The sequence below is a fragment of the Sphaerodactylus townsendi genome, linkage group LG15 (genome assembly GCF_021028975.2).
Source record: "Sphaerodactylus townsendi isolate TG3544 linkage group LG15, MPM_Stown_v2.3, whole genome shotgun sequence".
In the NCBI taxonomy this organism is placed as follows: Eukaryota; Metazoa; Chordata; class Lepidosauria; order Squamata; family Sphaerodactylidae; genus Sphaerodactylus; species Sphaerodactylus townsendi.
Window position 1 is genome coordinate 37,813,843 of NC_059439.1, and position 15,252 is coordinate 37,829,094.

Below are 15,252 nucleotides of genomic sequence, written 5' to 3' on the forward strand. Positions count from 1 at the left end.
CTGGAGAAATCCTTTCCCCGCCACAGATAGATGCTGGTGTGACCAAGCACACCACGCTTCCCTTTTGAAAAGGCGAAGTCGTCACCCTTTAGGGCACAGGTGTCAAACTCGTGCCCCCTCCAGATGTTATGGACTACAGTTCCCATCATCCCCTGCCAGCATGATGCTGGCAGGGGATGATGGGAACTGTAGTCCATAACATCTGGAGGGGCACGAGTTTGACACCTACGCTTTACGGGGTAGGTGTTGGACAGAAAGCTTGAAAATCCTCTGGTCTGGCCACTTCAATAGCCACATGCTAAAGGTTGAGCCTGTGAGAGGTGAAACATTCTTCAGAAATCCAAAACACCCCAACAGAGTTTGCAAGGAGGGGAGGGCAGGATTCCACCTCACTGAACCTGGGCACCTTGTCCAGTTACCAAACTAATCAGGAGACCGTCCTGATGCAAAGCACTCCGATAAAAGTCCTGCAAACACCCCGATTAGCTTTATTTGCATCCCTTGTCCTGTGGGGAGGGAAGTGGATTTCACCCAAAGGCAGCACGTGCCGGGCGGTTGGCTGGACGGAGGCCTGGCCTGCCCTCGCCCCTTCTCCCTTCCCTGAACGCCGGTGGCAGAACTAATAACCCCCGCCGCGGGATCCTGCAAACGCTCGCTGCCTGACAAATCAGTTTCCCCTGACTGGGGATGATGGATACAGCTCATATGCGGCTGGGGGTTAATTCACTTAAGGTCCGAGCCTCGGCTAATGCACCATCGTCCCCGTCAGCTTCCTTCCCATTACGCTGATCCGGTTACCCTTCTTCCCTCCCCTCCAGCCCAGATCCCCAGAGACCCGCCAGCCGACTCACTCTCCAGCCGCCGAACCAGGGCTTTGTCCTTGACGGCGACTTCGGGCTTGGCGGCCAGGGCCTCGATCGGGATGTACAGAACCGTGCGGCCCCTCATTTTAGAGCGCGTGTCTGGAAACAGACAAAGATGGAGGAGAGTTTTTGTAAAGGGGAGAAAGCAGGACGGTGGCAGGTGTCGAACGGGGTCTTTGAGAAAGGAAGGGACCCCTCGTGGCCCTGCCTCAGCAGACAGGCAGGAAGGAGAGACCCTCTTTTGTATCAGTGCAAGTCCATGGCAGCAACAGAAACACAAACCAGTAAAGACAATCCTCAGCCTCTCATGAAAGCCTCAGTTCCCACCATCCTACTTTGCTTCTTGCCATCATGGCAGTGGTGGGAAGAGCGTCAAACTGCAGCTGACTCATAGGGTAGGGATGGCCAACCTATGGTGCTCCAGATGTTCATGGACTACAATTCCCACCAGCCCCAATTGGCCATGCTGGCAGGGGCTGGTGGGAGTTGTAGCCCATGAACATCTGGAGCACCATAGGTTGGCCACCCCTGCCACAGGGTGTTCAAGGCATGAGAAAAACAGAGAAGGGCTGCCATTGGCTGCCTCCGCACACCAACCCCGAACTTCCTTGGTGGCCTCCCATCCAAGGGCCAACCCTGCATAGCTTCTGAGGTCTGACAAGACTGGGCTAGGCTGGGTCAGCGCTCCTGCCTCCAAGCTATGTGGAAAAGCAGAAGTGTCAATCTCGCACTCAGAACAAGTTAAACTGCTCACGTGTTCAAGCAAACGAGTTTAGCTTTTCTAACGCCTCCCAAGGGTGTTCAACGAGGAGAAACACGTAGATCAGGGGGTCAGGAAACGACCTAACCCCCAAGAACACAGCGAGGAAACCCAGCAAGTGCACAGATAGCTGTGCTTTTACACAACCATCTTATCTACAATTTAACTGAAAAGACCGTTGAGGCTGGACGGTCAGCAAGCATTTCTGCAGCTATTGGCTGCGTTCCTGACAGCACAAAATGCTTGTATCGACAGGCCACTGGAACCAAGGAAAAGTGTCGCAACGGAATGTCTACCAGTAGCACGACTGTTGAAAGGCAAGTGAGCAGTCATCCGGTTTGGAGGACACCCTCCAAGGAAAAAGGACAGGCAAGAAGAATTTTGGAGAGAGAATGGCGATTCAAGGAGCAGGGATGGGAGACATGAGGTTACAGTGAATTTTACAGATGACTGGAACAAGGCTGCCAAATCTTTGCAGGTGGGCTGTAGCAAAATGTCAAGCTCGGGTCAGAGAAAGAAGGGCGGGGGCCAGAGACCTACCGGTGAGAGAGGTCATGAAATGGTAGATTTCAGAGAAAAACTCGTTCTTGATGCTTTCGGGCCAAGCGGCCTTGCGGAACAGTTGCGGGAGGTAGACCGCGTTGAGCACGCGCATCAGGGAATCGATGTAGGGTCTCCGGACGGTGCCGAACTGCACCACCTTGTGGAAAGTCTCTTCTGTGATCTCTGCATTCGGCTGGCGGATGAAGTAAGTGAGCTGACTTTGCTCCTGAAGGGACAAGAATAGACCTGAGCACTGAGGAGACCTCGGAAGGAGCACGCTATGAGGACCCCTCCCCCCGCCCACCCAGGTACAGGTGAGATCTTTGAAACAGCCAGCAGCCAACAACCCATCTCTGCAGCGTCCAGAACTGATCTTCTAGACGAGGGGTGTCCAACTCTGGTGCTTCAGATGTTCACGGACTACAATTCCCATCAGCCCCTGCCAGCATGGCCAACTGGCTGATGGGAATTGTAGTCCATGAACATCTGAAGCGCCAGAGTTGGACCCCCCTGTTCTAGACCTCGTGAACTCCAAGGTGACGGCTGACGCACCGCAACGGCCAAACAGATCCAGAGAAGCGACACCTGCCAGGGGTTTGCACCAGGGCGAAGAACTTACCTTCTGAAAACAAACCGAATCAGACAGGACCTCTGGCTGTGCGTCGTAAAGGGAAAAAACATCTCGCAACCTTGTATTTTTCCATTAGGAACTGGATCCCCTCGCTGCCAGAAGCAGGACAGACCCAGGGATTGTGAGTAACCAGTTCCCAGAGTTAGACACCAAGGGACAGAGAGACTGCCTACCAAAAAGGCAAAAAATATTCAAGGAGGGAGCAAGGGCTAGTGGTTGCGGTTAATTTCGCAATGCCTGCTTGGGTCAACTCTTTGGGACTCTTTAATTTGGAGAGGAGACGTCTGAGGGGGGACATGATTGAAGTCTATAAAATTATGCATGGGGTAGAAAATGTTGACAGAGAGAATTTTTTCTCTCTTTCTCACAATACTAGAACCAGGGGGCATTCATTGAAAATGCTGGAGGGGAAGAATTAGGACTAATAAAAGGAAACACTTCTTCACGCAACGTGGGATTGGTGTTTGGAATATGCTGCCACAGGAGGTGGTGATGGCCACTAACCTGGATAGCTTTAAAAGGGGCTTGGACAGATTTATGGAGGAGAAGTCGATCTCTGGCTACCAATCTTGATCCTCTTTGATCTGAGATTGCAAATGCCTTAACAGACCAGGTGCTCGGGAGCAACAGCCGCAGAAGGCCGTTGCTTTCACATCCTGCACGTGAGCTCCCAAAGGGGCCACTGCGAGTAACAGAGAGCTGGACTAGATGGACTCTGGTCTGATCCAGCTGGCTTGTTCTTATGTTCTTAACTCTTCCACTGTGCCATCTGGAACCCCAAAGGTAGGAAGCATCACCCCTTACCAGGTGTGAGGGGTGACTGAACCAGACCCTCGTGAGGTCCACGTGGAACCAACCTGGCTTGGCATGACCAGGTCCACTTTCAGCCCCGCGAGGTCATCGATGTAGACCACCAGCATCTGCTTGGTGACATCCTTCAGGAAGAGGTCCATGATGGCCTGGTGCTCTTCCGTCCACATCTCCTTCGTGAGGCCGCTCAGGACCACCCGCTGTTGGAGGCAGGGTTTCTGGGCAGAGAAGGGAACAGGCCGTGGTTTTGGCAGAGATCAGGCAATAGAGACGAAGCCCCTCTCTGTGTGCGAAGAGATGCCTTTTCTACCAAAATAACGAACGCAGCAAGCAGTACGTGAACTCCCAACCTCCCCATCTGCTGGGGGAGGAAGTGCTAACGGCTTGACCACGCTGTCTCGCCTCTCGGCCGTGGCACGGAGCCAGGATACGTGCCTGCGATCCTCCTAAGACCTGCTTTCAGAGTGGGATTGATGGGGGCCATGGTGGTGACGGGCAGGCAGCCAACCGAAAGACAAGGCGTTCGACCAACTGCAAAAAGAGGATCGGCCTCTCTCTCAGCCAACAGGATGGAATGGGACTTAGGTGGGGAAAGATAGAGATGCTTTGACCCCCCCCCCCCCCAGCAATGACACCATCATGGGGGTGAAGAAGAAGTCGTTCACAGGTCACAGCTTGGTCTTCACCTGCTACAAAAAGAAAGAGCCAGCGTGTGACTCAAGAGCAGGTATAGACCCAGGTGTGGGCCTTCCTCTCAGCCACTCTTCGTGGCCTATGGCCCTTGAGGAGGTGAACTGTCCTTCTGCAGCATCTACTCAGTAGCCCACGCTGTTGTCCGTAGGACCCAGGCTCCTGGAAAATCACTAAGCAGCACGGTATCTGGACAGAAAGCTCCCGAGGGTCGGATGAGGCTCCCTCAGTCATGATTTGCCCACCTCTGGTTATGCAGCAGCTAAGAACTTCCCTCCCCAAAAGTGAACCTAGTGACCCCCAGCCCAGGACTGCCCCCTCGTTCCCTCTCTTTTAGCTTTAAAAGGGGCTTGGACAGATTTATGGAGGAGAAGTCGATCTATGGCTCTCGATCTTGAAACTCCTTGATCTCAGATTGCAAATGCCTGAGCAGACGAGGTGCTCAGGAGCAGCAGCAGCAGAAGGCCCTTGCTTTCACCTCCTGCACGTGAGCTCCCAAAGGCACCTGGTGGGCCACTGTGAGTAGCAGAGTGCTGGACTAGATGGACTCTGGTCTGATCCAGCAGGCTCGTCCTTATGTTCTTGTGTTCTCCTATTCACCATGCAGCAAAACACTCAGGTGGGAGAAAGCTCCCACCTCTCTCCTCCTTTCGGGCCCAGAGGACGGAGATGCAGATGTCCCCGAACCCCACAAAGCTGTCAAGGAAGGTCTCTCGCTGGCCCCCAGTGGGACAGAATGGCATCTCCTGCCAACCTGACCTGCATTCTGAGCAGAACCCTCCGAGAGCCAGGCGCCAGAGCCGTTCTCACCCCTCCCTTATCCGGCCATTGCCCCAAAGGGGCCCTCGGAGAGATAGGGAAGAGGGCTAATTTGTTAAGATGTTTGGAGAACAATCGCCAAGGGCAGCATCCTCAGACTGCAAAGCTGAGCTCTTAAAGCGATGTAATTCCTGGCTGAGGACGAGATAAACCAGGGGAAAGACAATTAAAGTCAGCAGCAGGGAAGAAGGCGAAGACGGCAAGCCAGTAGCAGCCGATGTCTGGAACCGGAGAGCTCTGGTGTGTGCCCATTTTTTTTCAAAACACGCTAGGACTTTTTGTGCACCCAAGACTTCTAAAAGAAAACCTGGGAAATCGGGACCAAATTAACATAACATCTGGCACAAAAGTGTAGAGCCAGATGTTCCCGGCCGAAACGCGACAAAATTATGTTACACTCCATGCGGGCAACTTTCCACTTTCTACTCTTGTTCTCCGGGGTTTCTGTTGGGGGGTGACGTCACGGCCCTGGTTTGAAACGACACTGGTTGTTCCAAACCAGTGTTGTGTCAGAACCGACACGAGGTTTTTCCAGGAGGCTCCTTTATAAATTGGCTGGCTGGCGTGCTGGCTGGAGAATGAATTTGTACAACTCCGCAGGAGATGAATAAAAGCTTCGTGGAGAGGTGTTTCGTTCTCTGCCTCCGTTTGGCTACTGCAGGCTTCAGATTGAAAGAGACAGAAGGACAAGTCTGAACAGCAGCCACAAGATCAGTGCTCGAGTCTCCTCCGGAGGAGCTCTCCCACCTCCCACTTACTTGACCGATGATTCCAGGGTGTAACAAAGGGGTCTCCAACACAGCGCCTGTGGGTGCCGTGACGCTCGCCAGCACCTTTCCTGGCGCCCACCAAGTGGGTGGAGCCACGTGACGCTTTTGGGCAGCAAAGCTTTTGGCCGCTCGATGATTTGCACATTTTAAAAACGGCTGCTCTGGCAGCAGCTGCCACCACAGCACAAAGGCGCTCACTGTGTGGTCAAAGATAAGGTGAGGCGGCCATTTTGTGGCTGGCTATGCCTCCTGCAGGAACGTTTTTTAATGTAAGCATTTTGCCGCTGGGCCCACCTCACTATATCGGAATGACAAAGGTGCCTGCCAGCTCAGAGCCCTGACAGAAGGGTTAGCGTTCTATCAACCAAGATGTCAAGTTTCAGTGACACCTGGTTAGCCTTCGAGGGGGCAGGCCATGGCTCCATGAAGTTCAAGATTTGATCTGTGGCATGTCAGGCAGCAAGCTCTGGTAAAGACTATTTGCATCATAGGTGTCAAACTCGCAGTCCTCCAGATGGTATGGACTACAGTTCCCATTGTGATGGGAACTGGAGCCCATAACATCTGGAGGGCCGCGAGTTTGACACGCGTGCATCCACCGGAGCAGACAGTTTTATGTTTAATACAGCAGTGCTTTGACTTGGCGTAAGGCAACTTCCTGTGCACTAAACACACTTTCACGTTCACGAGGGCACAGGGCAGCCCTCACAAAACTACACTTTGAAGCCCTCACAAAACTACACTTTGATTGCTCCTTCAAAGAGGAGACAACTGACTCTAAACAACTGAGTAGGGGGATCCTGGACCCCACCCCTTCCTACCAGAGGCTCCTCCAGAGGTTGTCAGGCCTCTGGAAGTGGGCCAAAGATCCTCCAGCCCCTCCCTGCCCAACCCCTGCCCTATAGAGCACTGAAGCCACCTCTCTCACGCCAGCAGTTCCAAATCTTCTGGGATGGAAGCCAACCTCCCAACTCACCAGGTCTTCCTCTTCCTCCATGGCCAGTTCAAAGATGTCTTGATAGCTCTCCGGCTGGACTTCCAGAACTTCTGCAGAAACATCCCCTAGGTGAAGAACATCGTACACAGAACTCAGTGGAACTCCCGAGTGGTTTCAAGCAAGCTTCATGACGTAAACAGGTCACTGTCCCAGGACAAAGCACAGACTCACGGCCCACAGAGGCTAGTTCTGTTTTCATTGTCATTTAAAATATTATGTTAATATATATTTTTAAAAAATGTGCACCCTGCCCTTCTACCAAAATACGCTGACCATGAAATCATGAAAACATCAGCACAGTAATACCTGAGTGCATCAGCCATCGAGCGGCTTCTGACTTACAACAATCCTTTAAATTGATGACCTCCACTCATCGGGTTTTTGGGGAGGGGGAAGCGGGAGAGAGTGGGGGGGAGTGGGGGAACAATCTGGATTTGTTTTGGGCCAGCCCAGGGCTTGCCACTTTATGTCAGCGTAAGAGCAGACGTGGCACTCCACACAAAGGTAGAATGCATGTCAGCCACCAGGTGTGACACGCCTTCTCCCTTCGGAGGAACCCCTGGATGTTTTGTTCATCAGCATCATCATCATCGTCGTCATCATCATCATCTCCACTATCACCCTCCCTTCCCCCTCCAGCGTGGTGTGGTGGTTAAGAGCAGGTGTACTCTAATCTGGAGAACCGGGTTTGATTCCCCGCTCTGCCACTTGAGCTGTGGAAGCTTATCTGGGGAACCAGGTTAGCTTGTGCACTCCAACACATGCCAGCTGGGTGACCTTGGGCTAGCCACAGTTCTTCGGAGCTCTCTCAGCCCCACCCATCTCACAGGGTGTTTGTTGTGGGCAGAGGCGTTCCAGGGGTAAATGGCACCCGGAGACAAATTGTCTCCAGGACGCGCCCCCCAGACTCTGCCCCCCCATTCCGCCCTTGATGCCCCCAGGCTCCACCCCCACTGCCCTCGACCCCGTCCATGTCACCATGGACATGGGCAAGGTCTAGGGTGCCCACTCCCCCCACACTCCCCCTGCCAGCTGGGCTCCCAGCCAGCAGCCTGCAGTCTCTTCTGATCTCCCCTCCGGGCAGGCCAGAAGAGACTGCAGTCCCGGCCTTGGAGACCTCCCAACGCAGGAAGCCCCACCCCCAGCCTCAGTGCTTATAAAAGAAAGTCTCCGAGGCCGGGATTGCAGTCTCTTCTGGCCTGCCCTGAGGGGAGGTCAGAAGAGACTGCAGGCTGCAGGCTGGGAGCCCAGCTGGCAGGGGGGGAAGGGAGGGGGGAGTCCAGGGTGGAATTGAGGGCACTTGGAGGCAGCAGGAAGCTCCCGGACAGGGTCAAGCGCACTTAAAAATGGCCCACGCAGACAGGCAGGACTTCCTGCTGGATTCCTTGTGCCCCCCCACTGGCCATAGAAGGGATGGCGCCCGAGGGACAAGCGGGTACTCCCTTTGGTCCCCTTTGTGAGGCAGATACGCCACTGGTTGTGGGGAGAGGAAGGGAAAGGAACTTGTCAGCCGCTTTGAGTCTCCTTACAGGAGAGAAAGGGGGCGATATAAATCCAAACTCTTCTTCTTCTTCTTCTGTCATGGCCACCCTCACCTAGGATTGAATCTGGAGTTCAGTCCCAGCCAAAGCTCACCACCAGGCCTCTAGTGGGCACATCAAAACCCAGGTTCGCCTTCCTTGGCCTTTTGCAATCATGTCTCAAAGCAGTTTGAAACCTTGTTCCATTTGAATATGCTGCTCAGGAGCCCAGCAGGGCTGGCTCTCGCCAAGCGTGGCAGCAATCTGTGCGCACACACAGACACACACACTCAAGAATCTGACTAATCCTGGCAGGCTTTCCCTCCCGCTAGGCTCTGCATTTCCAGAGGATCAGGACAGGACAGTCTGAATGGGAAAAGCCCCCATTAGGGATTCGTCTGGAGCTCTCGGCGCTGCATATGACTGCCCTCATCTTGTCTGCGGCCGCTCAGAGACACCCACCGGCCCCGTCCTTTGCAGAGGCCAAACCACAGGCACACAGCTCCAAGTGTTGGTGCTGACCTTTAAGGCCTTACGCGGCCTGGGACCATCGTATCTTCGAGACCGCATCACCCCATACGTCCCTGTAGGCCAGTTGATCAGTTGAGTCCAATCTACATGTGAACTCCCAAAGGCACCTGGTGGGCCACTGCGAGTAGCAGAGAGCTGGACTAGATGGACTCTGGTCTGATCCAGCTGGCTTGTTCTTATGTTCTTATGTTCTTATGTACTAGCGGTCCCTGGCCCCTCAGCGATGCGGCTGGCCTCCACGCAGGCCAGGGCCTTTACGGCTCTGGCCCCGGCCTGGTGGAACGCTCTCCCTCCAACTGTCCGGGCCCTGCGGGACCTTGGCGAGTTCCGCAGAGCCTGTAAGACGGAGCTGTTCCGCCGGGCCTCTGGAGGAACCGGCCTCCTCTGGAGGAACTGCCCCCCCCTCCTTTGGCCCCTGACATCTGGGCCATCTGTCATCCAATGAGACTCGCCATTCCTCCCTTTTTGGGGGAGGGAACTTTAAAAATAGAATGCTGGACGCCACTCATATTTTCATTGTTAACTGAGATTTATTGCATAATTATTAGAGTTAGTTTTTTATGGTTTTTATCGCTGCTTTTAAATGTTTTAGCTATCCTATATTGTTATTTCTATATGTTGTGAAACCGCCCGGAGCCCTTCAGGGATGGGGTGGTATAAAAGCCTAATAAATAAATAAATAAATAAAGTCCAAGCGAGGTCCAAGCAGCCCCTATTTGGCAACCTCCGGGACACGGCCAGTCCCAAGTGTTGAGGGATGCCCGGGGGCCCCCTCCCTCCTACCTCCCACCGCTGGGTCCCCAATTTACCTCCCTTCCCTTTCCCCCACCAGCAGGGCTACATCCCGTGCATCCTAGCCCCGTGATTTGGCTTGACAACTCCAAAATGTTCCCAAAAAAGAGCTGGACTTAATCTCTTAAAATTCGCAAGATTTAAGAACAGCATTACCTTTTTGGGGATTATTCCGACTGGTCCGTTGGGGTAGACGTGGCAGGCACAGCTTCCAAACCCGTAATTTTTTTAAAAAGCAAGCTGGTGAGCGTTTCCGCTGCCCGGGGTCTCCCCAGCCTGCAGCCCTTTTGCTGGGGGCAACAAGTGCCTCTTTGGAGCATGGTGGGGTGCTAGTAAATAAGTGAGTGGGGGTTGACAACAGCAGGTCCTGCAGAAGCCCAGCCCAGCCCCCCTCCCCGGCAGCTGCCACACCTCAGCCCTGTGCAGGACGCAAAGAAAAGGGAACCTTCGGGCCACGTCAGAGTCCCTCCCTGTTTTTACACACAAAAGCATCTCTACTGGAAGCCGGAACCCAAGTCAGGCCTTTGCAGAGGCAGGAGCTGTGCCACGCCCACCTGGGGCACCTGCATGGTCCCTGAGGACAGAGAGGTAGTTTAGTTCCCATCCCAAGACTGTTCCTGAAGACGCCCCTTCCCTTTCATGGGTGACATTCCTTCGGGAGGGGTGGGGTGGACAGAGAAAACGTGGAAGTGAGAACCAGGCACTGGGTGGCCAAGCGTGGTGTGAGGGTTTGAGACCAGGTCAACCCTAATCTGGAGAACTAGGTTTGAGTCCCCACTCCTCCTCACGACCGGTGGACTCTGATTCGGCGAACCAGGTTTCTCCACTCCTATGTTCCCGCTGGGCTGGCCACAGCCTCTCGGTCCCACCTGCCTCACAAGGTGTCTGTTGTGGGGAGAGGAAGGGAAAGGAGCTTGAAGGCTGCTCTGAGACTCCTCACTGGAGAGAAAAGGCGGGGGGGTGAATCCAGAGTCTTCTCCGAACAGCTCTTAATGGTGCAAAGGGGACCACATCTCCCTTGCAAAAGCTTCAAAACCCCACCCGCCACAACACTGGGTTTCAGCTATGCCAGGCATCTGCGAGGCGGTGTCTCTGGGCACCCTGGAACCCACCAAGTGTTTTTAGAAAGTGGACGGGGCCAGATGTGGGATCCAGCAGGTTCTCACAGGTTCCCGAGAGAAGGTTACTCATTATTTGTGTGTGCCGAGAGGGGGTGACTAATTGGTGATTTTGCCACGTGATTTTGGCCTTAGTTACGCCCCTCCTCTCAGCAGTAGCGCGCAGAACTTGAAGCAGTCTAGCAGAGGTGCACTGGCGTGCGTGGCAGCCTGCGCCTGCGTGCATTCGTTTCCCACCCAAGGACTGGTGCAACGGCTGCGTCCTTGCCACAGCCCCGCCCGGGAATGCCCCGCCCCCGGAATGCCCGGCCACGCCCCCGTCGTGCCCCGCCCAGCCCTATTGGCGTTTCGCCACTGTTTGAATCCCACCACCATGGGAACCTGTTACTAAAATTTCTGGATCTCACCACTGGGTGGGGCCCTGTGGAGCTATTGCCCAACAAGGGCTCTGATTGGCCACTGATGCTTGGGTGGGCTGTGTGAATTTTTCAACAATGTTGCTTTGGTAGCAGCTGCCCCACAGAAGGAACTTCCCCATGTGACTGAAGGCAAACAGCAGCACACCATCTTGCAGCTGGCCAATTGACCATGCTGGCAGGGGCTGATGGGAATTGTAGTCCATGAACACCTGGAGAGCCGCAGGCTGCAGACCCCTGTTGTAGCCGTTCCCACCCTCTCACAGTTCCAAAGATGCCCACAGGTTCAATAGGGCTGGGGACTCCTAAACCACGCCACATAATTCTCCATCGACTGTCACCCACGACGAGACCGGAACGGCAGGAACTGGGTGCTCACCAGCGAAGCGGGCCTTCCCTCGAGGAGGCCGGGCTCCCTTGCTTGAGTTCTGTGGTGGGATCCGACGAAGCAGGGGCTGAAGCAAGGGTTACTCTTCCAGCCCTCGCTCCCTCTGACACAAATGCCCCCATCCTGTCAGGGGCCCAACAGCCTCGTCTTGACCCCGCCACAGAAACAGATGGGCCAAAAGAGAGCTCGGAAGAATCAAGTGCCCAGCAGGATTGTGGCCCCAGCGCCACCGCCCCCACAGAAGAAGAAGAAGAAGAGTTTGGATTTATATCCCCCCTTTCTCTCCTGCAGGAGACTCAAAGGGGCTGACAATCTCCTTGCCCTTCCCCCCTCACAACAAACACCCTGTGAGGTGGGTGGGGCTGAGAGAGCTCCAAAAAGCTGTGACTAGCCCAAGGTCACCCAGCTGGCGTGTGCTGGAGTGTACAGGCTAATCTGAATTCCCCAGATAAGCCTCCACAACTCAAGCGGCAGAGCTGGGAATCAAACCCAGTTCCTCCAGATCAGAGTGCACCTGCTCTTAGCCACTACGCCACTGCTGCTTAGCCACTACGCCACTTAGCTGCTACGCCACTGCTGCACGGAAGCGCAAATACAGGGAAGCAGCAGGAGTGACAGAGCTGCGCACTTGCTCGCAGGGTGGTTTCTGGGGTTTGTTCTCTCTCTTTTTTTTTTAAAGTACGGGTTTGGAAACCGTGCTCACCGCACACGCCCTAATGGGCCCATCAGCATAATCCAAAAAGGTAATACTGCTCTTAAATCTTGTGATTTTTTTTCAGCAATTGAGCCCGGCTCTTTTTTAGAACATTTGGAGTTGTCAAACCAAATTACAATTAATTTTCCCCAGAAAGCTGCCTCTGTGTCAGAACTTGTCAAGCACAAAGACATTTAATACTTATTGAAAGCAGCAGTTGTGAGAGGGGTTATTTCCCGCCTCCGTTTTGTACGGAGACGGCAAAGGCGGAAAAGGGGAAAGCAAAGGGCCGGCCCAAGGCGCTGGAGGCCGAAGCAGAAAAGCTGAGCCGGGCACAGTTCGCCAGAAAAGCTCTGTGGCAACAAGACCGGCCCAGCAGAACCGCCCCACGGATGGCGCCCCACGGCTACCCCACCACTCCAACTTCCCTCCCACCTCCTCTGCCTCGTTCAACAGGAGGGCTGCTCTCAGCTCCAAGGCAAAGAGGTCTGGGAGACAGGAAGGAAAACCGTTGCAGGCACAGCAATATTGCGACTGGCAAAGGATGCGCCTGGCTCTCACGGAAGCGCAAATGCAGGGGAAGCAGCCGGCGAGAGGAGAAATGGTGACGGATGCAGAGCTAACTTCCAGAACAGAAGACGTGTCAGGACGTGGAAGTAGCCTGGGGTCACCTGGCTTATTATCGAGGTGTGTGGGCTCAGTCGACTGCTGCAGAGGCCCTCCAAGAGGAAGGAAGAGTCCTCCGCTCGTCCCAATCTTGACCAGCCATTTACCAGCCCTTCTCCCTTGAGCTGCCTCGGCAAGGAGGCAATAACATTCCCAGCCCTGGAGAGACACGGATCCATTTTGCCAGCCCCCAGGGGTGGCCCGGCCGTCTCATGTCTACCTCCACGAGGAGAAATCTTAATAATTAACAAAAGACAGCTTGTGAAAATGGAAGGCGTCCTCCTCCTGCCGCCTGATCCTTGGATGCCTGCCCGCCTGCCGCTGTTCCGTGACGGACAAGGTTCGGCCTTCCTGTCTGCTACCCCCATCACTCTCCCTCCTGCTGCTGCTGCTGCTGGTGGTGGGGAGATAGCGCAGCCCAACTAAAAGGCCTGGGAAAAATGGGAGAGGAAATGGTCCGGAGGAGGGCGAGTCAGTCTTCCTTCAAATTGGAATCTTTCCTGACTTGGTATCTAAGAAGCTACCTGCAGAAGGATCGCCCACAGCTCACGGCAGGGCAAACCAAACTGGGGGGGGGGGCGGGGGGGATGGACCACGCCATTAGTCAGGTGTGAAACAGAGGATGTGTCTCCTGCGCTTTTGTCCCATCCCAGCTCTGGACACAGCCAGGCATCCACACATGCCTGCTGAAAAAGAGGAGGAGGAGGAGGAGGAATTTGGATTTATACCCCACCTTTCTCTCCTGTAAGGAGACTCAAAGGGGCTTGTAAGCTCCTTTCCCTCCCCTCCCCACCCCACAACAGACACCTTGTGAGGTCGGTGGGGCTGAGAGAGTTCCAAAGAACTGTGACTAGCCCAAGGTCACCCAGCAGGAATGCAAGAGTGCAGAAACACATCTGGCTCACCAGATAAGCCTCACCAACTCAGGTGGAGGAGTGGGGAAACAAACCCGGTTCTCCAGATAAGAATCCACCTGCTCTTAACCACTGCACCACGCAGGCCTTCTCCTGACCCACATCCATCTTTGTTAAATTTATTTATTTATTTATTATTTATTATTTAGATTTTTATACCGCCCAATCCGCGGGGGCTCTGGGCGGTGTACAACATAAAACATAATTAAAACACCAGTTAAAACAATTTAAGGCAGCGATAATAACAAGAGGCGTCCAGCAACCCCACTTTTAAAAACCCTCCCTAGGAGGGAGGAACGGCGAGACCCATTTGTTGGAACGGGGAGGGGGGGGGGCGCCATCAGCGGCTGGTCCCTCCAAAGGCCCGGCGGAACAACTCCGTCTTGCAGGCCCTGCGGAACTCACCAAGGTCCCGCAGGGCCCGGACAGTTGGAGGAAGAGTGTTCCACCAGGCCGGGGCCAGGGCCGTGAAAGCCCTGGCCCGCGTGGAGGCCAGCCGCATCATCGAGGGGCCAGGGACCACCAACAGATTGGCCTCCGCCGAACGGAGAGGCCGCGTAGGGACATATGGGGTGATGCGGTCTCGAAGGTACGAGGGTCCCAGAAGAATCTTGGGATACTCTGGGCCCTCCAACCCATGACCCTATCAGTGAACTCGGGGCAGTTCAGGGCAATGTTTATTGTGCCGTTCGCCTCCTTTCAGAAGGTAGAAATATTTCAAACAGAGGTGCAAGCTGGGAATCCAGAAGAGCTGGCCCAGGGGCCGACAGGCAGGCAGAGAGCAAAGCCCTCCTGCGTTTGAAGTGTGATGCCTGAGGAGGGTCCCACCCAGACCTCCGCCTGACAGTCTCCCCCTGCCCCCTTTCATCTCTCCCCGCTTCTCCCCGTGTTCCCTCTTCCACAATCAAACTCCCTGCCAGCGCTGAACAAAACCCTCCCGCGGCTTCGGCTGGTGGGGCGCGCACGGCGGCTGCGCTTCCCGATTCAGACAGCGTTCAGCCGCCTGACAGGACGTGTCACTTGCCCGCCTGTTGTGGCAGATTGGATTGGAGTAGCGGGGCTGAAAAGAGCCGGCTTCCTGCACGTTCCATTAGGCAGCGACGACTGCCAGGACGCAAGAGCTAGTCGGAGCTTTGAAGGACTGCCGCTGGAAATCCCGGCGGGGTTACTGTGGTAACACGCCGAAGGGAGACAATGGCTGGGGGATTCGCGGGCCTGGTTGAGAGACACGGCTCGGGCAGAGAGTTGCCGAGAAGAGCCCCTTCTGAAAAGGAAGAGAGGCTGAAAACGCTTGAAGGTTCAAACAGGGAAGGGAGGAAGAGACGTCTTC

At 54.7% G+C, this 15,252-nt stretch overlaps 1 protein-coding gene across 1 annotated transcript in view; it reads right to left on the reverse strand.

The window, feature by feature from the left end:
• DNAH2 (dynein axonemal heavy chain 2) overlaps positions 1–15,252 on the reverse strand; it is a 139,805-nt gene that overhangs the window by 121,000 nt on the left and 3,553 nt on the right. Inside the window, exons 3-6 of the mRNA XM_048517805.1 lie at positions 6,863–6,948; positions 3,655–3,825; positions 2,164–2,392; positions 852–962 (exon numbers count right to left, since the gene is read on the reverse strand). Of these exons, the coding sequence (XP_048373762.1) occupies positions 852–962; positions 2,164–2,392; positions 3,655–3,825; positions 6,863–6,948 (597 nt within the window). The remainder of the gene's footprint in view (positions 1–851; positions 963–2,163; positions 2,393–3,654; positions 3,826–6,862; positions 6,949–15,252) is intronic.